The 26,471-nt window shown below is 41.3% G+C and overlaps 1 protein-coding gene across 5 annotated transcripts in view; it reads right to left on the reverse strand.

The window, feature by feature from the left end:
- The window catches only part of TIAM1 (TIAM Rac1 associated GEF 1), a 391,451-nt gene that overhangs the window by 82,935 nt on the left and 282,045 nt on the right, over positions 1 to 26,471 (reverse strand). For all 5 annotated transcript variants that reach the window (XM_036850153.1, XM_036850151.1, XM_036850154.1 and 2 more), the window contains 5 exons: positions 14,700 to 14,924; positions 12,631 to 12,816; positions 6,127 to 6,273; positions 3,683 to 3,757; positions 1,048 to 1,218 (listed from right to left, as the gene is read on the reverse strand). In XM_036850153.1, the coding sequence (XP_036706048.1) occupies positions 1,048 to 1,218; positions 3,683 to 3,757; positions 6,127 to 6,273; positions 12,631 to 12,816; positions 14,700 to 14,924 (804 nt within the window). The remainder of the gene's footprint in view (positions 1 to 1,047; positions 1,219 to 3,682; positions 3,758 to 6,126; positions 6,274 to 12,630; positions 12,817 to 14,699; positions 14,925 to 26,471) is intronic.

Here is a 26,471-nt window from a genome sequence, read left to right on the forward strand (position 1 = left end):
AAAAGGTTTCCACTTTCCCATTAGTGGCCTCAGAGAAGACCATTTCACTCCCCTAAGAATATATTCTAGATTCTTCCACCCCTTACGGACCATCCTTCCTGACGACTGACAGTTCTTGTGACCATCCACTTGGCACAAAGGGATACATCTAAGTTTGGAGTAGCCAGATACGGATTCAAAACCTCCTTTGCAAGTGATTATGACTGTGATGTGAACTCAGGCAAGGAACTAAGGCTCTCTGAGCCTTGCTTTCTCCATCTGTACAATGGGGACGTATCGTTCTTGCTCAGACTTGATATGACTACTAAATAAGACTATTAATGCTATTAATAATGTAAAAGAAAAACAGGCATGTTAGGAAAGCTCCTTTCTTTCCTCTTTCCCTTCCCTCACTCAAGGCAATCCAATTCATCCAGCTGTTCTTCAGGAAAAAAAAAAAAAAAAAAAGAAACAGGGATTACCTTGAAAAAGATCAAGAAGTTTCTACAGCGTAAGGTAAAAACAGAGGAAGTGAGCTCAATCATTTTGTCTCTAAAAAACAAAAGAGGCTAATTGTATGTTCATAGGAAGAGGAATTTCTCATCATGGAGGTCAAATTTATATTTATTATTTCAGTTTTCCCCTACCCTAAAGATGCCTGTGTATGAGTTACTGTCAAAAGAGCAGGTTACAAATAGTGCACATAATATGATGCCAAAATGTTCACTGAGGTGATTTCTGAATTGTAAGTAAGGGTGCCTTAATTTTCTGCTTTGTTCTTTACCTGAATTCTCTAAAACTTGTGCAATGAGCATGTAATATGCTTATCACAAATCTATCAAGTACACATGTTGAAAGAAGCTACTTAAAAGAATTCCTCTCCTCCCAGCGCTGAAGAATTCACTTCCATTTATTATGCATATTATCACAAAGAAATCCAAAGCTGCTCTGAAATGAAATGGAGATGTTCTTTAAAGTACCCTCCCCTGCCACACGCTTCTGAGTGTTCATGGATTCCTCCACTGCATTCTGTTCTTCTCAAGAAAACAACCCCAAGTAGCCTCATACCTTGCAGATCAGCTCCAGGGCGTCCCGGGCCGTGTCCCCTGGCCGGACGACTGTCAGGACTGGCTTATTATTTGGCAGACAGAACCAGGACGGAGTGAAATACTCGTGGACCCAAATGTCACAGTCAGGGTTGTGCTGGTGGACGCTGGGTAAGACCATTTCTTTCTCCCTCTACGATAAGAAATAAAGTTAGCAGAGCAGCAAGTTAGTCTCTCAAGATCTTAGATCCCCAGATGGCACACAGGAATTATCCACTCCAGTGAAAAGGGCCCAGGGCAGAAGTGGTGGTAGTGGTGAAGGACAGAGGAGCTCCTCCGAGAAAAGAAGAAATTATAGAGAAGGGAGCTTTTTCCGGAGGTAGGCAAGATGTCTCAGAAAAGAGACAGACCTCACACCTGATCCACGGCCTCCACGGGTGGGCATTGCATGATTGAGTGGGTTTCAAAATTGGAAGAAAGAAAGAAATGCAAAAAAAAAAAGAAAGAAAGAAATGGGCTATCCATTCGGTTCGGCTTTATTGCTATGATTTCTTCCACAAACCCGTTTAAATTTAGAGCTGAGATTCCTCCAGCAAAGCCTATCTACCATGTGAGCTATATGTTTCAAAGGCAACCACGAGGCTCCAAAGAAATTTTTAAAGAAAACATGATGTTCTAGCATTACCTATTGATAAGCAGCACCATTTTTGTGCTCACATTTGACATCTGGTGTAACTCTGGGAGAGAGACAGTCTCAATTCCCAGATGAGGCTCAGAGAACTTCAAAGATGAGCTCTCTGGCCTTCTTAGGCTGTTGCCATCACTCCATCCTCTACATCAGGGAGTAGCACCAAGTTTCTAAGGGTGGGAGGAGCCGTGTCCTACGTATACACTCCAGCAGCTGGGTTATATCTAAGCCAGCTAAACAGCTAAAGCTAAAAACACTCCATAGATGGATGAAATATTAGGAGCCTCATCTCTCTGAAATAAGCAGAGAAATCATTCCATTAGATTTTAGCAATGTAAAAATAATACTGATGCTCAAAATGTGGTTTACATCCAGGCCACGGATTGGTAAATACATATCTACAGATTACTGAAAATTTGGTGCTATCAGCAAATTATAAGAAACAAGTTTCCAAACGAAGGCTGAGAAGTAGTAACATAACAACTTCCATACGTAAAAAGAACAGATCCCAGAATGGGGAAAATATTTTTGTAAAGGCTACTAAACTAAATTCAATTGAGAAGACAATTTCAGCTCTGCCTTTGAATGGTGTGGCTTTCATAGATAAACTGAACCCCAGGGAAGGAACCGTCAGAACGCAATCAACTTGCCCAAATCCCATTAACTATAATTGGAATCTTCCCATTCTGTCCCCACATGCCACCTTAAGTAACTGCCCTTAGCACTACATCAGCCCAAATTTTGCACCTAACCTGCTCTTTGAGAACAAGGCATTCCAGCCAAGGAGGAGGATAAAGGGGTATCTTGGAAAAACACAAAAGCGACACAGAAATCCAATGGAACAACTTTTGCAGTTTCCAGGATCTGTGTGCCTGGGGAAGATTAAAAGTGCACTAATAATGGTATGCAAGATGAATTAGCTAACTTCAGAAATGACTACATGAACATCAAAAACATCTATGCTTGGACTGCACATAAGAACAGCAATTTAATTTCATCAGAAACAGATGCTCAAAGAGAGTGCTATGGATGGGTATTTCCAAGGACAGCAGCCTTTATATCCACGATGACATAATCCAGCAGTAGTTTAGGTATCAAAGGGAGAAAAGGCCTGTCCACGGCCACTCTTATCCCCCCTCCCCGCAACAGCCAGAACTCCCCTACTACACTCTGATTGTGGAGGCTCAGCTCCATCTAGAACGAGGGGCAAGCCACTGCTTGGCTGCACGGCAACCGAGAGCTGAACTCTTGTCAAATTGATTCTGAGTCCAGGAACCAGAGGATCATACCAAGCCCACATTATCAACACCAGAATCCCCCCACTGCCCCTAGCAAAGAGGCCACTTGCATCATCATTAGGGTCTTTAAAACGAGGAGTGTCCATTTATTTAGAGGCTGAAAAAAAGTGGCCTAGAAAAAAAAAAATCAATATTCTTTATGGGCTTTCAATCAGAGCAGTTTGAAAGACCCTTTTAAATCCAAGCACAAGGTTGAATCAAGTCTGGGGATCTTTAATCGAATGCTTGTCTTGGGAGGCAAATGCATTTTTCTTTTAAAGAACATACTATCAGAACAGTTCTTTGAAATTAATTGAAGCAAAAAAGCAGCATGTGTGGGTAGAGAGGGAGGGCAGTAAGAACTCACCTCTTGAGAAGAAAGCTGTATATGAGAGGAATTAACAATGGCATAAAATATTCTGCTACCCAGTACCCCAATTTCCTCTTATATTCTAGATGGAAACTTCAACATTCAAATGGTAATTATTGAAAATGTTATGTCAGCAGGAGAATATTCTTACTGTTATCAAGTTTTCCATCTCTTCTCGACCTGTTACATAATTTTAAAGGACCGATCATTTCAGTTTTTAATACTGAGTATACTTAATTTTAGGATCCCAAGAAACCACTGCATTGTGTAATGTTGATGTATTTGTGGTACTTTTAGAAAAGGAACATGTGTTTATTTTTACCTTGCCATCTGGAACAGTGTCATCAAATATTCCCTCTAAAGATTTCTTTACAGCCTCAGTTCCCTCACCGAACACCTGCATACACAAAAGTATCATCTTAAAAAGAAATCTGGGCAAAAGGGCAAATGAAGCATGAGAAGGGGGATGGAAAACAGGCCTGACTATTAGAAAACATTACAGAAGTTTCAGATACTCTTACATCAAATCCTGAAGCAGGTAAAATAATTTACTAGCCAAAAGACCACGAAAAACATCCCTCTATCTGTAACAGATCACTTCCCACGTCTTGGACAATTTTTTTAAATTGGCTTTAGATCTGGATAATTCATCTAAATTTAAAGAAAATAAACTTGCAAATGCAATGAACCAGATTCATTTACAGTGAAGAATTTCAGCTATAGCATCACATACCTAATCAGAAACTTATCAATAATAATTAGTTTACTTTTTACCTCAGAACCTGAGAACATATGTTTATAATTATATTACCATAACACCAAGGAAAAGTTTCTTATTTAAAAAATAGAAACTTGACTATCCTTTGAAATTTAATGAATCCTGCTAACTTAAAGATATGACTAAAATCACATCAGGGTACCAATGCCACTAGGGAGTCAAAACCTAAACACATGGGAAAATTTCATATATTTGCTCTCAACCGATTGTGTATGGTTGGTATAATATACATGGTTAAGAAAAAGTCTTTGCCCCAATGCAAATGAGATATATAGAAACATACAATTTTTATCCATTTCAAAGTGCTAAATTAACAAGTAACTTTCTATTGGTATACTTACGGCTAAGTAAGAGGTTTTTTTAAAACTCTTACTGTAAGAGAGAATAACAAGAATTGTTTGTAAGACATTACATGGTCCTTTGATTAAAAGAAAAAGTTAAAACATTCTCTTGGATTCATTTAAATTCAGGCATATGTTTCAGCAGTTTCAGCAGCAACGGATTGTAACATAAGTGGGCACCCATAAAGTAGAAGCACACAAATGAACTAAGGCTTTTAATAGAAGAGAAATTCAACCCAAACTTCCAGCTGCGAACCCTGACATACATTTACAGTGTTGGTCTGAGTCACCTGCACTGCCAAATGATGCACACAAAATGACACCACCACCTCCTGGAACAAGGGGGGAAATGCTGATTGTTAATGCCACCCTTTTGCCGGTTTAATCAAGAGCCATCAAGTCTCTTGTGCGATTTTTCCGATGAAATATCGACTTTCCTCCAAACAGTTTCTTCTTCGGATTTACACAGAAGCAAAACCCCAGGTAGCAAACTTGACGATGCTCTACTCTCCCCAAAGACCAGAGAACAAAGTGCATGACTGCTCAGGCTCTTCCCATTGGCTCATCGGGTTCCCTGCAAGTTCCACCAAGGGTCCAGACACTCCAGGTGGAAACGATGAGTGTGGTGGTCAGCTAAGGATGTAGTACATCAGCTTTCACGATTAATTTATTTTTTAAATGTCAGTTCTTAAGTAAACTAATGGCTGAACTGGTCGAACAAATAATGAGATCTTTTTTATTGAGTCAGTCAATGGACTTCTCACTTTGCCTACAGACTCAGAGTGAATAGGTCAAATTGGCAATCCTAGTCATGACCTCAAAATGCTCAGTGCCTCTACAGCTCATGGATGGGACATTCTCCTTCTCCTGAAAGACAAATGTCTATGTTCTTCCAGTCCTTAAAATCTGAAGCAGCTCTGGAGCCACTTGTTTTTCAAAGCCAAAGAAGACAGATGACAATGACAATGGAAAGACAGTTTCCCAGAAGTAGCTCCAGCAGGAAAGTGGCCTTAGCTAGTAAAAAAGTCAAAGCAACGAGGTCAGAGCATTTGGTTATCAGAGGCCCAATGATGCAGCACCCTAGGTGGTGCCACTCATGATGCACTGAGGTAGGTCCCCTTCAAGTCCTGGCACCTGGGTAGTAGAAGGGAGTCACAGCGGTGAGTGAGCGCTCTTGGATTCCTGGTTCCTGATGTAAGTAGGCAGAAGAACTGCCCATTTAATGTCAACCCCCAAAAGTCAAGGGCAAAGAAACAATCAGCTTTCCCTGGAGGCTGCCTTTGATCCAGCGCCAGAGGCAGCTTAAAAGACTGCTCAGGTGCCCACTTGGCTTCATCAATGAAGCCCTGCTTTTCTTCTGAAAACTCAGCAAGAAGTGCACTTTCAGTACGTCTGTAATTACCCAGGGTTTGGAAAGGTTGCAGGTGGGAGACTGGAGCTTGGTGATAGACTAATAGCAGAGTTCAATGTTATGGGTATACGTTATCTATTTAAAGCATCTAGCACAACTAACTTCTTTGCGTCAGCTAGTTGACGTGACGTAACGCTCAGTATCACTCAAGAAACAATGCACACACACGCACACCCCAAAGTGAGATGTCCGTGGAAGCAATCTACGCTTGCTTTCTCATCCACCCTGGAACCTACCTGATTGATGCTTGGGCGTCCCTGCTTCTTTTTGGAGGTAGTGTCCAGACCCCAAAGAGAAGAAAACCTGCTCCTTCTCTTGCTGGCAGATCTGGACATGGCCTGAGTACGTCTTCTGACTCCAGTTTCACCAGTGCGAGCGGCCACCTGAGGAACGGCAAGAGGGGACATCAACAAGAGATGTGTCAAGACCACTCACCTGTTCCCCAAGCCCCCCTCTAAGTCCCACCCTCCAAAAGCTCCTTCCCCCTCATGCCAGCCAACCCTGACCCCACCACCCAAAGCATTTCATCCACGACTTACACATATAGGGACTCTGAGGGCCCTTCCTAGATTCAAAATATAAACGCAAGGTTGGCAAACTCAATCACTGACTGAAAACATCAGTAAAAATACGTAAAATAGTAATAGAATGTATGCTAGGTTTCCAAGAATTAGATATCCTTCTGGTCACATTCCTGAACTCCAGCATCAAGTTAAATTAACCCAACTTTCTTGAGATTCTCTCCAAATGGTACAGAGTTGTTTCTTCACTCTAACAAAAAATGACGGCTGAGTGTCAGCAAAAATAGTGAAGGCAGCACATTTTGGTTCCTGTGATTCCATATTGAATCTAAATTTACCAATCTCTTCTATTTAGTTTTCTCAGAATTACATAAAATCACTTTCCTTATTAGGTAAGTGATAGCTGTCCCCCAATATCAATGTCCCTTCTGCCTTAGTCAGAGAAACCCCAAATACAGCTGATCATCTGGCTGCCCGAAGTGGACTTATTTTCCTTGTAGCAGGGCATGGGCTTGTGATGAAGTTCTGGTCAAGCGGAAGTAGAAGGGTTACACTAAGTCCCCTATATATGCACCTTCAAGTTGCAAACTTTCAAAGATGCGAACGTGCATCTGGTTCCAGCGAGGAACCAGAACCTGAGCCATCAACATCAGGTGTGAGTAAAATTGCAGCCCTCCGTCTCCTATTGCTGACGATCCTTCAGCTCTACCATCTCCCACCTCCTCTCCCTCCTCCAGTCAGTAACTCTTGCCTGTTCACTCGATGCCAGCCCCTGGATGCCAGCTGTTGTACTGCACTGCTGTACTTTTCAAGGTACTGTACTGTAAGGTTAAAAATGTTTTCTTTATTTTTTGTGTTTGTTTTTTATGTATTATTTGTGTGAAAAGTATTATAGGGGCTTCCCTGGTGGCACAGTGGTTGAGAGTCTGCCTGCCAATGCAGGGGACACGGGTTCGAGCCCTGGTCTGGGAGGATCCCACATGCCGCGGAGCAACTGGGCCCATGAGCCACAACTACTGAGTCTGCGTGTCTGGAGCCTGTGCTCTGCAACAAGAGAGGCTGCGATAGTGAGAGGCCCGCGCACCACGATGAAGAGTGGCCCCCACTCGCCGCAACTAGAGAAAGCCCTCGCACAGAAACGAAGACCTAACACAGCCATAAATAAATAAATAAATAAATAAATAAATAAATAAATAAATAAATAAATGAAATTTTAAAAAAGTATTATAAACCTATTACTGTACAGTGCTATACAGCCAATCGTATTAGTTGGGTACCTAGGCTAACTTTGTTGGACTTCGAACAAATTGAACTTACGAATGCACTCTTGGAACAGAAGTCGTTTGTACGTAGGGGACTTACTCTATTTGTAATTTCTAGAAATGGTCCTTGAAGGGAGGGGGTTTTCCATTATCCTTCACTTTCCTCCTTCCCCAAAACATGAAAACTACCACTATTAATGTTTTGCTTACATCCTTCCAGACATTATTTCCAAGCAAATATCTATATAATCTTTTTACAAAAAATGGGAATGTACTAAACGTATTTGGCAATTCTGTCATTTTCACTTAAAATACGGTATGCATCTTTTTATTAAAACAAATTTTAACTTCGGGAAAAAAAACTGCAATTTTTTTTTAAAAAGGAAGCTAAACTCTGTTGAGATATTTGCAAGGTGCCAGCAACCCAGACAAATAGTTCAGTATTGCAGAAGGGAACATGCCAAATCTAAATCTGCCACTGTGATCGCCACTCAGGCATATGCAGGATCTCTATGAGAACGCCATATAGTCTGCCCAGGCAATCCTTCAGGCTTGAACTTTATACTACAGGTTGTGAGCAAAGTCCCAGGAACTTGAGGGAACTTCTGCTAGGAGGTCTCAATAGGCCACCCATGGGCTCTCCTTTCAAAAGAGGGAGTGTCAGGAGGTACAGCGATTGGACTAGAAACTTCCCCGCCTGCTCTTTGTCGCTGGAGGTGTATATCTCGGAACCTACTTGTCATAAATTCCCACACGGTCAACTCCCAATGTGATGGCTGCCAGCTGGCAGCATTCTCAGGGATGAATACTGTTGGCTAACACAGGGGACCCCCCAGCAGTCAGCACGTTGGTTACAAGGCACACCCTTCTGGGGTTTTCAGTATTGACAGGGTAAACACCCTGGAAGCCCCATGGGTAGATTGGCAAAGACCCCCATGTCTATCAAAAACAGGAATCAAAACAGTTTCTCTACGAGGGTATTAGGAAAGTTTTGGTCCCAAACAAAAAAGAAAAGGAGGGAGTTGAGAGGTCTTGTATTTTCTCAGCCTAGCACATAAGAAAACCCAGATCAGGGTATGTGAAAATGTGGTACTCAAGACAATGGTGGGAAAGCGCTCCCAGAAAGAGTTCTAACCCACTATTACACTCAAGGTGTTGTAGGGAACAAAATCAACAAAGGGCACATGTTTATGTTAAATATGTAAACATTTTCTCTTCTCCATTTTCATCACTTTCTAAGCTAAAGGTAAACAAAGGTTGTAAAAGGAATAAATGATAATGTGCTGACATACATAGATGCTCACATAACTATGTCAATATCAGTTAAGCTTATCGTCTCAAAATGATGCTAAGAACCACTGTATAAATGGTATTAAAGCTAAAAATTCTAGAAAAAAAAAATACATGTGGTCTCATATTTATAAATAGACACATATACACATACATGTAGGCAGATACACACACATACCCAAACACACACACATCTGTCCCTCAGTATCCATGGGGAATTGGTTCCAGGACCCCCGAAGATACCAAAATCCTCCCATGCTCAAGTCCCTTATATAAAATGGCATAGCATTTACATATAACCTACATAACAATCTCCTGTGTACTTTAAATCATCTCTAGATTACTTATAATACCTAATACTATGTAAATCTATGTCAATAGTTGTAAGGACAATGTAAATGTTATGTAAATAGTTGGGCAAATTCAAGTTTTGCTTTTTGGAACTTTTTGTAGTTTATTTTTTTTGAATATTTTCAATCCATGGTTGGTTGAATCCCCAGATGCAGAACCCGTGGAAACAAAGCGTTGACTCTGTGTGTGTGTGTGTGTGTGTGTGTGTGTGTGTGTGTCATAGCACACATCAATATCTGAATTGTGTTTGCCTGATTGTTTACTTCTTTATTATCATCTCTCCCACAAGAATTATAGGCTCCAATAGGACAAGAACTCTGGAGTCGTTCGCTGCTATAACCCTAATCAGACAGTAACTGACATATGCCAGGCACTCACATTTATTTGTTGACTGAATGAATAAATAAACAAACACCGAAAAGCGGAAGCAGAGATTCTACATACCACAGCCACAACAATTAAACAGTAACTCTTTCGTGTATAATTTTAGAAAAACACAGTCCAGAAGAGAAATGCAAACAACCATAAATACTCTCAGTTACCAGCTGACCAGTTTCGTTTAGTCTGTTTAACAAATGGACTGTTTTATTTAAGGTTCTTATAGTAACTACTCTAAACTGTTGGGGGCCTTGTAAACTGCAAAAGTTACTGCTGCTCCCAAGACAATAATGACTCAAAATGAGCAAAGGGATTTAGAAGAAAAGGGAAAAAAAAGCTGGCAAAAGAACTGCTGGACAAGAGCTGGAGAGTTTCTCAATGATCTTGGCCCAGACAATGCCTGTCTTTGTGGCCGGAACCTGATTACTCTATCATTCTGCTCATCTGTGCAAACAAGAACAATGATAACCTTCTTTCAAAGAGTACAGCGGGGACCCTTCAGTTAATTACTGAAAATCACTGAGCATGATGGGAAGCCCTCCTGGTGAATGGTACTTAAAGTGTAGCTCAAATCTCCTCCTCTAGCCCTGTTGCCCTCACACCTCCTCCTCCCATGCTCTCCACTTAATAGAAGAAAAAAAAAGTCTGGACAAAGGCTAAATTGAAGAATGTTTCAACCCCAAGGAGAAAAAAATTCTCTGGGGTCAAATGACAAGGAGAGAAGGAAAAAATAAGCATCCAATAAATCAGACAGTAAAAATTCCCTGCCCAGGATCTTCTATAGGAGATAGAGCAACAAACAGGAAGAGATACCCAACAGGCTTGCTTAACTTGATCTGTCTGATTGAAACATCTCATGGAAAAGAGAAGTTTGCAAGGACATATACACACCCAGAATCATGTCACTGCTGCAGCTAGCAAAAAAAAAAAAGAACAAAGGAACAGAGAGTGGCACATATGGAATTAAATATTCTCCTTCAAAATCACTGACCAAATAAACCTAAAAGAGTTACTAACCCTCCCACCCGCATCATCTGCTGGTCAGATTTTAATAGCCTGCCCATCAAAAGAAAAGTACATGCAAATCACAGATATTGAGATAGAGGAAATTAGAAGGTCTGGAGATAAATTATGGAAGGGTAATTCAGGGGCTTCTACTTCCCCGTCTCTGAGAGGTTAGCTCCAATGGCTTTGAAAAAAATAATAAAGGCATAGAAGTTTTAGGTAGACAGCAGAATTATTTTCTCCAAAGTCTATCTACCAAGCCCAGGAGAAGGAAAGAGCCTTTTGGATAGCTTGGGATTTAGTATTAATACTGATGCCACATCATGGGTATCATAAGCTTCCTTAATAAAAATGCTCCCTCAATTTATGACATTCTCACAGTGTGGTAAACAAGAATTTTTATCCCAATATTTTTGCGGAACAGGCAAACTGAGATTTCGGATAAGTAACAAAGTGGTGTCCAGGTCTCACAGAAACAGACCGAGAGCCACAAACTGAAAACTGTTTGCCAGATTTATTCATCACAGCACTTTGATCCATCCCTACTAAAAAACAGGACTTAATAGCTAAATGGGGAGGTGGTAGCCACGGAGACCAAGAGCTGAGCTGTAATTAGTAGAACAAATCAGGATGCCAGTTTTAATAACTCCAGAAATTTGTTTAAGACTTCTTTAAAAATGTAAATCTACCCTAATTATCTGAATGATGACGCTAATCTATTTATAAAGAATACAAACGGCTCTGACTGAATTACAGCTCTGAATTCAATTGAAGGGTACAGCTGACACGGCAAGCCAAGAGCTGTACAGCTACGGTTCTTCAAGGCGGTTTCTGGAACCTAGGTCTTAACATTTAATTTCACAGCAAATGTGCTAAGGTGCAGTACATTTTAAGTGGGTGTTGATTTGGATGGGCTAAAACCATGTTACTCACAGAGCAATTTTTGAGAAGAAAGGGGCCCAAAGTACATAAAGCTGTTCGCAATTTAGCAAGTACATGAAATTACAGATTGCAAACATACAACTACACAACCTGCCGCTCTGGAGGTCAGATGAAAATTCTCTTCCCCAAGCAACTACATATGTTGGGCTGATAAACACAGAAGGTCATGGCCTTCTTCAAATGCATCAGGTATTTATGGTCACCAAAACCATGGTAAAAAATAAAGTGAAAAGGAAGATTTCCAAAGAGATCTATGTTCAATATATGGTGTGCGTGTTTTCACATGGGCAAGTGAGAAAGAGAAAAAACACATTTATGTATGAGAGAAAAAGCTTTCCACTTACCATTTCCATGAGGTAAATATAAAAAATATGTATTGGGGGCTTCCCTGGTGGCGCAGTGGTTGAGAATCTGCCTGCCAATGCAGGGGACACAGGTTCGAGCCCTGGTCTGGGAAGATCCCACATGCCGCGGAGCAACTGGGCCCGTGAGCCACAATTACTGAGCCTGCGCGTCTGGAGCCTGTGCTCCGCAACAAGAGAGGCCGCGATAGTGAGAGGCCCGCGCACCGCGATGAAGAGTGGCCCCCGCTTGCCGCAACTGGAGAAAAGCCCTCGCACAGAAACGAAGACCCAACACAGCCATAAATAAATAAATGAAATTTAAAAAAATATATATGTATTGGGGTTAAAAACATGACACTGCCTAAAAATCACATGAGTTATCCACAAGCACCACATGCAAAGATCTATTAAGGTAATCCCTTTCATATTTTCTTTGCACAATAATTAAAGGCCCATCAAGAGAGGCTTACGTAATAAATGTCAGAATAGATTCACGTGAAGATTTGCATCCATGACCGAGGGAGGACATATCAGAAATCCACACAGAGCAGTAAACTAGAAAACTACTTCAGAGACTCTTGTCAAGTCGGGCTCAGGATTAATAGTCAAGATGAATATTTTTCAAAAATACATTAGCTTCTACTCACCAGTGCATGAAAAGATGATACAGAAAAGATTCCAAGGCGGCCCATTGCCACTTTCGTTGGACGGCTTGCAAAGGCAAGTAGTCTTTTAGGGTTGGGCAGCTCCCCACCTTGGAGGCTGGCTAAATAACAGCGGTAGCGAAACAGGTCCATTTGGAACTGTTCAAGATTCTGCTCCCAAACAAAGATCTACAGTGGTGAAAATATGGGAAAAGAGTGGGGAGAAAAAGGGAAAACAAATGTTAATTTTATCCCACACAAATTTCTGTTATAAAGGTATTAATTTTAGTCCTAAGGGGTAAATAGCAGGTACCCTAAATTTCTTAGGTAATAGGTCAAGTATTATTGTTTCCACAGCTTACATGCTTTTCTGCAAAGATCTATAGCCACAAATTCAGTATGATAAATAGAAGAGATATCCTTAGTTGCTCTCTTCTCTCCCATCATAGATTTCACATTTGCGGCCATGATAGGTCCATTAGCTCCAGGCTCTGGACCACAAACCCAAGGCAGAAGACGTAAAAAAATGGAGGATTTCCAGCACTGGAAAATTATATGACTTACCAAGAGGTGGTTTTTCATAGGAAGACAGAGAAGAAGAAAAGCGAGGTGATTTCAAAATCAGAGGCAAATAGGCCAAGAGCTTTTGCGAAGAGGTGGGTGGTAGAGAGTACAGGGTGGGACAGTGGAAAACTAGATGGTGTAGACCCAGACTCTGGAATACATAGTTCCAACCAGAGGATATATCCAAGATATTTCCACATTTTTCAAAATGGCAAAATAATACCTACCTCCTGAGGCTGATGTGATGGTTGAATAAGATAATGCAAGAATAAGTGTGGGACCTGGGTCTGGCATATAGTGAAGGCTCAGAGATGTTAGCTATGATGTGGTTATTGATTAATGGTTGATATCTACCTTTTTACTTCAACTTAAAATACAGTGTTAGTGTAAACACATATCCATAGCACTATTCACAACAGTCAAATAATGGAAACAGCCCAAACGTCTATCAACAGATGAATGCGTAAACAAATTGTGGTGTATACATACAATGGAATAATATTCAGCCATAAAAGGAATGAAGTATACATACTGAAATGTGGATCAATCTCCAAAACATTATGCTAACTGAAAGATGTGAGACACAAAAGGTCACATATTATGCAAGTGCATTTATATGAAACATCTGAAATTGGTAAATCCATAGAGACAGAATGCCGGGGCAGAGGGGAACAACAGCTTAAAAGGTATGGGGTTTCCTTTTGAGGTAGATGACAATGTTTTGGAACTAGACAGAGGTTGTGGTTACTCAACACTGTAAATGTACTAAATGCCACTGAACTGTACGCTTTAAAGTGGTTAATTTTGTGTTATGTGAATTTTACCTCTGTTTAAAAAAAATACAGTACCGGGTAATAAAGGGAAAGAATAGACAGAGAAGAAATATGGAAGATCACATGCTGGTCAATTATTTAAATAGTATTTATTCACATAATTATTTCCCAACATATTAGGCAAAGTTTCAAAGTGTTACTAGGTGGCTATCACTGACTTTAAAACAACTAAATGGAAGGCAAAAATGTCCTCTCTTATCTCACGAAATCTTTCCTTTTCAGCATGAAACATACTTGTGCACATATACAGCAATTATACATATATTTTTAAAACACACTCTACCTTTCCCCTAAACTTAGAAGTCTAAATTTATTGAGGAGTCAGGAACGAATCCCCATCACAGCTAAGCACCAAGTTAACCTGATAACGCAGGGAATGAAATTGCAGACTTTCCAATTACACAGATCCCCAAGAACAGCAAGCCATTGGTGGGAGCAGGTGGGCTCTGCTATTAGATTTCTGTCTTTCATTCAATTTAATATTGTTCCCTTTAGTTCATAACAATCAACTGTGAACAACGGGTGAGGAAAACTGACAGTCACAATAAAGAATTTAGCAGTCGGGATGACAGGCTGACAGTGAGATAACCGATAATGTTTCTCGATTCCAAGGCAGCAGAAAAACTTTCAAGACCTAAGGATTACGCCCACGTCTAAACACGGAAGAACAATTACCTGATCTAATATAGTTTTCTTCTTCTTTGAATCAGTGACTGAAGACAGCTGCATTTCGCCCATTTTCTTCATCTTTTCGTCCATATCTATCTTCTGTTCCAGTTTTTTGATTTCCGACTTCAGCAGTTGGAGCGTGTCTTCTTTGTGATGGTGCCTTGCGACAGCGGCTGCACAGGCAGAATGGATGGCAGTGATCCAGTTCTCTAGCTCCGTCTGGCTGGTGGTCTGTGATGGGGGAGGTGGGGGCCAAGAAGAAACAGCCACCTCTCAGGTTATCATAGACAAACCAGTGCATTTCCAGACAAGCCATGGCTGGGCGTCAAGGAGGCAGGTCTAGACACCCCATGAGGAAGGCTAACCTTTCTGAACTCCTCCTTCAGAGAACACCTAAAAGAAGTTAGTCTTAGGTCAGACATCAACCCCCCCACCCAACCCCCAGCCCCCAACAGCTGATGGGAATGTGGCCACCATGTCTGCTCACCCAATGTACTTACTGAACTCACTTGTTGCAGTGGACCGAACATTTGTGTCCCCGCCCCCCCCCAATTCAAACATTGAAATCATAACCCCCAGTGTGATGGTATTAGGAGGTGGGGCCTTTGGGAGCTAATTAGGTCATGAGGGTGGAGCCTTCATACAGGGGATTAGTGCCCTTCTAAGAAAGAAGCCAAAGAGCTAGCTAGCTCCCTTCTACCATGTGAGGACACAACAAGAAGACAGCCATCTATGAATCACAGAATGGGCCTGACCAGAACCCAATCATGCTTCCACCCTGATCTCAGACTTCCAGCCTCCACAATGTTTCTAAGCCACCCAGTCTATGGTAGTTTGCACTAAAATACTTATATATGTGATAATCCTATACAGACAGCTTAGTTTCCAGTTAAGTGGGTTGCTATGAAGCACAGGTCAGTTTCCAGAGAGGACTGGTCAGTTCCATGGTGAGAGTGAGGCCAAGGGATATTATTGGCCAAGGAAGATGCAACAAACCTTCCCCCAGTGAAGCACAGTGACCTCAATCCACAGGTCCCCTGCCAGAGCCAAGCAGCCATGACAAAACTAGGGCTGGGAAGGTAGTTCAAGGAGTGAGAAGCAATACCGGCTTAGGGAAGTGTCTAGGCATAGCAACCACTCAGCAGGATCCCAGCCACTAAGAATGACCAGGTCAAAGGGGATTTAAAGACAATGCTGGGTAACACCCACCAATGGGCAGGTAACCTCAAAGTGGGCTTGCTGTGACTCACAGTGTTCTGAAAGGCAAAAGTTGGGGGGATAGCTCATGTGTAACAATGTGCCATGATTAATTCTTTAGGAACTCAATTAATGAGTATTGCCTCAAACCTAGAGAAGTTTAGTAAATGCTCAGAAGTTAGCTCATCTGAACAAAGGGTCTATTTGGCTACTTCAATATTAAAGTAGCTGACGGCATCATTTTTCACGCACAAAACACTGTTATTTTTTTTTTCCCTCTGATGCATCTTCTTAGTTTCCTGACTCATTTGAGCCATGGTTTGCAAACAAAATTCTATTAACAGGACCCCACCCACATGACTGAAATTTAAGTGAAGGCACCACCGCAGGTGTCTATATTATTTCTGAGTCTCATCATATTCCACAAAAGAAACTGCATCAAATGTTACAAATGGTGTCTGCCAGCAGAGACACCACACACTGGACAAACCTAGACAATCTGGCAGTTGTTATGTTTACAACAAAATATTTGCCTGTATCTAAAGAAGACTTCAATAGCTAGACATTCTCCTAAAGAAACAGCAGAAGTACCACCTGATAAAGCAAATGGAATCATTTTGTGAGGACTGAGTGGGAAAAGAAGAAGAGATAAAGACATTGGAAGTCAAAGGTAAACACTTGTAGGTAGAGAAAGTTAGGAAAAAATGCAATGTGTGTATATGAGATTCATCTTTTTTTTTTTTTCACTACACACCTAGGACTTAATCATCTTATAATTGGAAGCTTATAACTGACTACCTTTATCCATTTCACCCCCCATTCCCCCCTTTAATTCTTTGAGCGTTAAAAACTCCACTTTGAATTCTTAATATTTAACCTCCTCTTGGAAAGTAACTACGTTACATTTTGTCTTTGTGTATCACTTTAAAGTTATTCAAGAAAAACACAGAGTTTAAGATCCCCCAACATATAAACACCATGCTTCCTCCTGCCTGGTGCAACTAAAACGTTTGCTGTCTCTCCGTGCCTCGGCATCAGTGGGTATTCTGCCAGATGGGGTTATTCACCACCCCCTTCCCCCCACTTTCTAAAATTTATTAGAGAAGGAATCAGTTCAGATGGGAAAACAATCAAGTAAGGATTCTTTTCTGAAAGAAAAACTTCCAAGAAGAAAATACCAAGTGCTGATGAAGATATGGAGCAACCAGAGTTCTTATGAGCTGCTGGAGAGTAAACTGGTATAACTGGTTTGGAAAACTATTTGGTACTACCTCCTAAAGTGGAATCTATGCACACCTTGTGACCCCCGAAATGCGTTCGTGGGTATATTCTCAACAGAAATGCATTCCTGTGCTCACCAAAATATATGTCCCAAAATGTTCACAGCAGTACAACTTGCAATGGACAAAACTAGAAACTATCCCAACACCTGTCTACAGGAGAATGAATGAATAATGTGTATAATCACACAGGGCCATACTACACAGCAACGAGAATGAAAGACCAGTAACTACCCACTACAATATGGATAAATCTCACACACATAACATTGAGGAAAAGAAGCCAGACACGGAAGAGTATAGACTATAAGACTCTATTTATATAAAGTACAAACACAGGCAAAACTAACGTACACAGTTAGAAGTGAGAAGAGTTGTTTGATGGGAATTGTGGGGAGAGGGGTAGCATCTGGAAGGAAGCACAGGGAGGTCTCTGGGGTGCCGGCCACATTCTGCTTCTTGATCAGGGCGCTGGTTATGTCAGTGTTATGTCACGGGTGTGCCCAGCTTGTGAAACATCATCAAGATGTGTACTTTTCTGTGTATATGTTATCCTTTAATAGAAAGTTTTAAAAAGATCCTTCCAAGATATAGTACCCTAATATTTAAGCATAATTTTTCTATAACTATCTTAAAAAAAGATTACCCTTCAGAGTCTATTTTTCAGGAAAAATTGTCACTGCAAGGTTGTAGTGGAAGTTCCCAACAGCATGACCTTTTCCAGCATCACTTCTTTGTCCTCTAAAGTGCCTGGCAGCATCTGATAAACAGCTAGTCCCCTGAGCCAAAATATGCTTTTCCCCTTTGTATGCACAGCTCCATGGAAACAAGGAGCTTTTAGATGTGAAGGGAGCTGGTGTTTTCACCCATGTGAAAAGGATACTGGGGGGTGTTTCAGATGGAATCCATGCAGAGGTAGCATGTCACTAATGAGGAGAGGATGTGTCTCCAGTAAAAACAGCTGGTCCATCAGTGCTCAGTGAGAGGTCAGTATCTATTCCCCCAAGACGATCCTCACTCAGCTCTGCCTTCCCTCCCCTCTCCCGCCCCCTCCACAGGGGAAGAAAAGTAAATACCTACAACCCTGACATAATATCTGAGGAACAGTTAGAAAGAGCTTAAAACTCCTGATACAAACTCTGCTAAATACAAGTTACAAACTTAATATTTTCAATAAATATATTCATCTAGAAGGGGTCCAGGGGATGATTTTACAGATGAAGAAACTAAAGCCCGGTAAAGTTAGAGATGACACGGTCATTTATTATAAACCCTGATCTCCGTCAATCCTATTCTTTTTTTTTTTTTTTTTTAAAGGGATTTTTTCTTTTTTTTTTTCTTTTTTTTTTTTATTGGTAGTAGGGTTTTATTTATTTATTTTTGGCTGTGCTGGGTCTTTGGTTCGTGCGAGGGCTTTCTCTAGTTGCGGCAAGTGGGGGCCACTCTTCATCGCGGTGCGGGGACCGCTCTTCATCGCGGTGCGCGGGCCTTTCACTATCGCGGCCCCTCCCGTTGCGGGGCACAGGCTCCAGACGCGCAGGCTCAGTAGCTGTGGCTCACGGGCCCAGCTGCTCCGTGGCATGTGGGATCTTCCCAGACCAGGGCTCGAACCCGTGTCCCCTGCATTAGCAGGCAGACTCTCAACCACTGCGCCACCAGGGAAGCCCAATCCTATTCTTTAAAAAAATTTTTTTTAATATGCTACGCACACCACTCCAGAGCCCCGCCCCCCCAGCTCTCACCAATTGCTCTAAAAGCCTAGCTGTGGGGTTTTTAGTGTTGCCCACTCCTTTTGAGCTCTCCCTAGGGACACAGAGGGATGGAATTTTCCTGCTCCCTGTGAAGTTAGGTGTGGCTATGTCACCTGGCTGGGGCCAATGAATCTGAGGAGAAGCACCATGTGTTACTAGTAAACAAAAGCCTGATTCACCCTATTCTTGTCTCTTTGCTTACAGTCCTGGAATTGTGGGGCCAGATGGAGCTTCTGTCAGCCTGGGTCCCTAAGTGTCTAGGATGAGAAGAGCTTCATAGCCAATGTCCTACAGACACATGGCCGGAATGAAAAGGTATGTTAAGCCATGGAGATGTGAGGGTTGCTCCTTACTGCAGCATAATCTAACCCATCCTGACTGATACACTAGCAAAGTAAGAATTCCATTTCAAAATAAGTGATGTTTTTTAAATAAGAGTCTGTATAATACAGTTACCCTCCAAGAGGAGCCACAAGCTGATAGGTTCTGCAGAACAACAGCTTTTTGGTCTCTTCACTTAATGTAAAGAGAGTCCCTTCTTCCTTCCGCCTGTGAGATTCTCCTCAAACTCAGCCAAGGGCAACACACCCCATTCTCATGTCAGAGAGTTTATGTTTGCCTCCCACTTAAGAGGTGGAAATGAAGGAAACATATCAGTTGATGAAGCTAAACATCCTTTGAAAGGTGTAGCTATCCTGGAATTTATTTATTTAAGAGAAAGGAAGATGGTGGTTGCCAGTGGTTAGGGGAAGAGGAAAATGGGGAGTTCGATGGGTACAGAGTTTCAGTTCTACAAGATGGAAAGAGCTCTGGAGATGGATGGTGGTGATGGGCACACAACAACTTGAATGCACTTAATGCCGCTGAACTGTGCACTTGGACACAGTTAAGATGGTATGTTATGTATATTTTAGCACAACTTAAAAATTTTTAAATAAGATAACATAAAAAGAAGGGGAAAAAACATACCAAGTCTCATAACCTAGAGAAAGATGTTTAGAAAAGTATGATCACAACGTTATGAAAAATTTAGCCATCAGCCTTTTAACCATTAAGTACGCTCAAGCTTCCAACTGCTTTTAAAACCTGTCAGAGGCTGAAGGCAGTTCCATTAGAGAGAATTTTTGCTCCTACTGTCCTGCCTAAATAAAACAGCGGTCTCTGCCATTCTCTACCATTAGGACAAATCAATTTCTAAGAAGGACAATTCACTAAATGAGCTTTTCAGCAGAGTCTGTCCTTTGGCAGCGGCATACACGGGCTACGTGTGACGGAGAGGGTGGGCAAAGACTGCGCTGACTGCTGTCAACAGCAGGTTAAGTAGAGACAACTCTTCAAACAGTTCCTAGCCGTTTGCAGGCTTAACACTTCTGAGCTGATCACAGCAGACCACTAACTTGATACAGTGTTCTCCAGTGTGGCCACACCAGGATTTAAACTCTGACATGCTAGAAAAAGCTTTTCAAAGCCGCCAACCTTGCATCACCTTCTCGAACCAGGCAAGTTTAATTAGGGATACCAGGTCCACTCCAGCACCCTCCATCAGAATCCAGTGGTCAAAAAGGCAGGAAGGAGAGACCACCAAGTGGTACCCTCTCAACTTCTTCCACATGCATCACTTTCCACTAAACAAACAGCAGGAGACAGGTAGAGAGAGTGAATTGTGTGCTGCTTCCTTTTTGCCTGCTGGGGATGCTATAAATACTGTATAAAGTTCAGTGAAGGGAATAAGCAAAGTTCCTGCTGACAGAGGAACATAATCAGCAAAAAGTGCATTTTGCATAAGAGCCCCTTTGAGCGCACAGTTAAGATGAAGCACAGGGCTTCATTATGTATTTAAATAGATCCAGCTTCAATTATCCAACTGAATGGAGGATACTTCGTGATTCCAGATAATCAATGATTTACGTGAGTGGCAGGAAAAGGGAAATTCATTTGAAACAAGAGAGGTACTAGAGAACATATGCCAGATCTAGGAAAGTAAAATGTCAGATAATTTGAGTTTATAGAAGGACAAGAATAATTGTAAAGTAGGTTGAACTTCTTTTTTCCACTTTAAAAGAACAAAAAGGAGAAGGAATAAAGTTATGCATTAATTTTAAGAGGCTAGGTGGGAATGAAGTTCCTGTGTGAGTTCCTGAAAAGTCTTTTTTCTCATTGGTCCTCTGCTTAACACATTTTAGAGTTTTATTTATGCAAGACTTAATTAAACCATCAGTGTTAATACCTATAAAGAGAATGACAGATATGACCCCATAATTGTAATCTGGGGCTCCTCTCATCCACTGGAGAAAGTCATGTAACTGGGCACCACTCCCACCCTTACCTCCCAACCTCTCACCCACCCAAGGTGAACTCTTTCAAGAATAAGAAGGCTCCAGACTCCAGGAAGCCAGACACAAAAAAAGAAGGAACTGTTTACTGCAAACAAAGGAGTACAGGGAAACCTGACCCACTGAGTGGCCATGGCAAAGCTGAGTAGCCCCCAGAAAAGGCCAACAAATATTATCAACTGGACCCACTCCACAAAAGGCCTCCCAATCTGTTCATGCTGTCATAGCCCCCAGCAGATGACAATGTGCACTGATGAGATCCAAGCACTTCTTTGGTATCTCATACTTAAATGTGGTCAGACAACTAAGGATCACCAGACATGTGATGAAAGCCTCCAGCATAAAAGGCAGACACCAAAGCACATGGATGAGTTAACACAGTGACTGTTACGCATGAGGCCTAGAGAGAGACAAGATTGAAGCAGGAGGATACAGGGCCAGGGGAGGGCAGGCTCCAGGGGAAAAAAACAGTACTGATCAACTATTTAATGAATTGGAGATTTAGAAAATATTGTGAAGTAACCAGAAATAAGCAAATTAAGCAGGAAAAAAAAAAAAGATAATCATTAACTACGGGCAAAAAACAAAATGTTGTTCAAGAAAGGAAATAAAATGATAGTACACTATTTGGCTCAGCAGCTAATGCTATTTATACGGTCATACAGCACGGTGACATCAAAACAGCATAAAAGGGACTACCAATTTAACCCCAAATTTTCATGCAACCATATAGAAGATGAGGAAAGGAGAATGTGTATATAATACAGATAGATATTCATTTATCATAACAGAACATCAGTAGTTCATGTCTAAGGTCAGTTAAGAAATAGTATTGAGACAGGCTGGGACCTGGGACCCTTTGCTGCAGTACTTGCACCTGGACAAACATCTCCACCAGCAATAGAATACAAAGTAACTATAAGGGACTAAAAATAACTGCATACAAGTGCACTTGGAGCAAATTATGAACAATAGGATACAAAAAGACCAAAAACCCAGCTGCCACTTTTGAGGTGTCAGGAGCAAAAGCAGGGTACTGTGCACGATCCCTGCACATAGCACCACCAAAGGGGTGGGCAAACCACCCCTCCTGCCCGACCCCCCAATCCATCCCCACCCTCACCCCATTTAAGGGTCAAGCTTGCCCCCCTTCAGAGAGTGAGCAAGGGAAACTGTTTCTTGTTTCTCTCCCTGATGTTGCCGCTCAAGTCCCAGTAAAGCCTTGCCAGAACTTCTCATCTGGCCTCTTAACCAATTTCTATTGATTAAGGAGTCCAAGAATCCTGGTCAGTAACAGTATAAGCATATTGATGAGAAATGGGGGTAAATGCAAGAAAAAGCAAACAAACAAAACAAAACAACAGAAAACACAACCAGTTAAAATTGTGGAGTACAGTTGCTTAAGGGAGTGAGGATTGGAAGAGAGGGTAAGGAAGTATGGGAAGAGAATTTCACTTTAATTCTTTTAAGGTTAATTGAATTATTTAAAACTATGTGTTCAAAACAGAAACAGACTCACAGACATAGAAAAACAAACTCATGGTTATCAAAGGGGAAAGGCAGCAGGGGGCAGGGGGATAAATTAGGAGTTTGGGATTAGCAGATACAAACTATTACATATAAATTAGATAGACAACCAGGTTCTACTGTGTAGCACAGGGAACTATATTCGACATCTTGTAATAAACTATAATGGAAAAGAATCTGAAAAAGAATATATATATATAATATATATATATATAACTGAATCACTTTGCCGTACACCTGAAACAAATACAACATTGTAACTCAACTATACTTCAATTACATACATAAATAAATAAATGAAGCTATCTGTTCATACTGACTTAATTACAAATTTAAAATATTGTAAAAAGGAAGAGGAATACTGTTAGTAACATTATTTGGATGATACCTAACAGTATACAAATTATATGTTAAAATCTAACTCAGCCACAATTATATCTCTGCGCTGTACTTTTAACATATGTGGAGAAACCTCTGAACACACTAATAGTAGGGCATGCACTGCAAACAATTACCAGCGCTGTGCATCATTTTGCACTTCAACATCCATATTCTCCTACAATACTCTCCTTAGAGCAGGGCCAATGGCACCTCATCCTTTGAAAAGGCCCCCTCTGGTACCGAGAATGGGCAGAGTCCAGGAGGGACCCCATTCACTTTCTCTCCTTCAGGGAGCTCTCTGATCCTCTATCCCAAATGGGGCATTAATAAGATGCCCTAAGGAGCTCTTGAACTTGAGTCTATGGCTCGTGGGTCATATCTGCTATTTCATTCACCAGATGGCATGAGACTGAGCCACCAGAATGGTGCTGACAAGATGATCTGGGTTGAGTCCAATTCTTTACAGAGATTAAAAAATTTGGCCTGGAGTTCCACACATGTCATCGGTGACCCTTCTTCACAACTAACTTATGCCAAAACCAAAGGTAAATATTTCTAAAGTGGCTGGTGAGAGGCAGGGAAATGATCTACAGTGATGAGAAAACAGGACTTTAGCTAGAGACCAAGTCAACACTTAACAAAGAGAATACAGACCAAACATTAAGTTTGTCATATCTGTAGATAACTCTAAGTTAGGAGGGATATAAACATCAGGGAAGATCAAATTAAGATCCTAGATGATATCATTAGAAGGACGAAAACCACAAAGACAAAATTTCAAAGAGGTAAATCTAAGTTCTGCATTTGGACTTTTCAAAAAATCTATTAAAATAAGATGGAGAAGACCTTGATGCTGAGGGTTTCATAGACCACAAGCTGGGTATGAGTCAACCGTTTGTTGTGGTTTCTAATAAATTAAGGAATTGACACTAGCATCATGGAGGAAATGAGAGGAACAGGAACCTAAATGCAGGCGGCACAGGGCGGAACCTGACAGGGTATCAGGTTCTGGAACACGATTACAAGGGAGAACCTCAAGGAGAGGAACTGAATCATAGGGAGACTGGCTCGGAAACCTCAAGCAGGGAGACCTAAACAGGAGACATGCCGGAGGGAAATGAGAGCTGTTTTCAAGTATTTAGAATGTTATGAGAAAGAATAAGCAGGAAAGGCTTACTTTAAACTCTGGGGGAGAATATGGAAGCAAAGGGAAATGGCAAAAGTCACCAGAAAGAACGTATTATCTCAACATGGCGAAGAACTTTCTAGAACTTGGAGCCAACTAACAAAGTAGATGGTTAAAGAGCTGGGAGCTTCCCAGGGATGGAAGCTGTCCAGCTGTCCAGGCTGACCAGCTGTCGGGGGCCTTGCAGAGATGGTGCCTACTTACGAGGGAGGCTGGATGTTAATCTACTCAAGTCCAAGATACTAAATCCTTTCTAAAGTCTTTTCTACCAAGTCCACTTGATGCTCCTTGTGAAAGAGAATTTCCAGATTTTTTCCTAATCTGGCTGCCCTTGTCCAGGGCATATGCTAATGACCTTCATCAAGTCTGACACATAGAACCAGATGTGGCACTTGAATATAATTCCCCAGAGCATGATAAAACTCAAAGCCTTAGACTTTTCACAGAGAAGCCACACTCAACTTCTGTAAAGATACTTGGGGAACTAGTCTCTTTTTCTTATAATTAAAATGCTAACTATAACATTTATTGAGCATTTGCTATCAGACACCTGACTTGCATTATCACATCCAATCCCCAACTCAACATAAAGATATAAATACTATTCTTTTTTTAAAAGGGTCTTTTTAAAATATGCATGCTATAAAAATTAGGAGTTTGGGATCAGCAAAAAAAAAAAAAAAAATTATATATATATATATATATATATGCATGCTGTAGCCTCATACAAGTGACATTCTTTTTTTTTTTTTTAATAAATTTATTTATTTATTTATCTATTTATGGCTGTGTTGGGTCTTCGTTTCTGTGTGAGGGCTTTCTCTAGTTGTGGCGAGCAGGGGCCACTCTTCATTGCGGTGCGCGGGCCTCTCACTATCGCGGCCTCTCTTGTTGTGGAGCACGGGCTCCAAACACGCAGGCTCAGTAGTTGTGGCTCACGGGCCTAGCCGCTCCGCGTCATGTGGGATCCTCCCGGACCGGGGCACGAACCCGTGTCCCCTGCATTGGCAGGCGGATTCCCAACCACTGCGCCACCAGGGAAGCCCCACAAGTGACATTCTTAATGATAAGAAACATTCTATGGAAAGGCAATGACCCCTTAGAGATAATATTTTCTACACTTCTTTAGATATATAATTGCATTTGATTTTCTACGCAATCAGGCATCATTCTTACTCTGCCTGCTAACTATGTTCCCAAGGCATTTAATATAGGAATTTAAAACTAATATTAGGATACGTTACCATAAAAGTCACTGAGCTTTTTGGAATTGTATGTAACCTCCTCCCGTAATGGATGAAGAGAGGGCCGAGAGGAAACGGTACTTTGTAGGTGATGGGTGCTATTTCTGGCTTCCAGTTGGAGGGAAGAACGCTAATTAAAATAGTTTAAATGCAGGAGCTATAGCCTCCCTTTGCAGACAGGGTAGCACTTCTTCTATATAAGCTGCTCTAACATTCATGCCCATTCCCACCCCCATCCGGCACACAAAACCCCTTTTCTACTTCTGCTGGTAACATGAATCTCCTTTCCATGGGCGAATCTGAATAACAGCATCAGATCAGAAGCATACGAGCTCTGGAAACTGTGTGCACTGAACTGAGCCCTGGGGCTGGAATAACCTACAAATTATTTCCATAATCGTGCTTGATCTCCCTCGCTTTAGCCTCACCCCCTACACACACAGGTTCCTTTCAAATTCAGCCCCTACAGAGTCATGTGGATTACAACAAGTAGAAGGTAGAAAACGCCCCATGGATCCCAAAGAGCAGTAATTTCCTCTGAAAAGGTTCATTTTGTGCTCTATCCCACGTAAATAGCATAACAATTTCACCAAAACAAGAGGACACAGAGGTTTTCATGAATAAGGTCCTATGTTGCCACAAAAGAATTGTATTCAATGTGACCTAATGGGTATTCAGATTCTATTAGCAATTTTATGGCCAGGAAAGTCCTTTCAAAAGGAATTCACATCATGGGTGTGTAGGTAAAAAAGAGAGTATCCTGAAATCAATGAGATTATCATCTAACTTGTATAATGAGGCAAGAATGGCCAAAATCAAGTTACAGTTTTGAAATATTCCCAATGAGTGGCTTAATTCTAAGAATGAGAAAAAGTCACT

This window comes from Balaenoptera musculus, chromosome 4 (genome assembly GCF_009873245.2).
Source record: "Balaenoptera musculus isolate JJ_BM4_2016_0621 chromosome 4, mBalMus1.pri.v3, whole genome shotgun sequence".
NCBI lineage: Eukaryota > Metazoa > Chordata > Mammalia > Artiodactyla > Balaenopteridae > Balaenoptera > Balaenoptera musculus.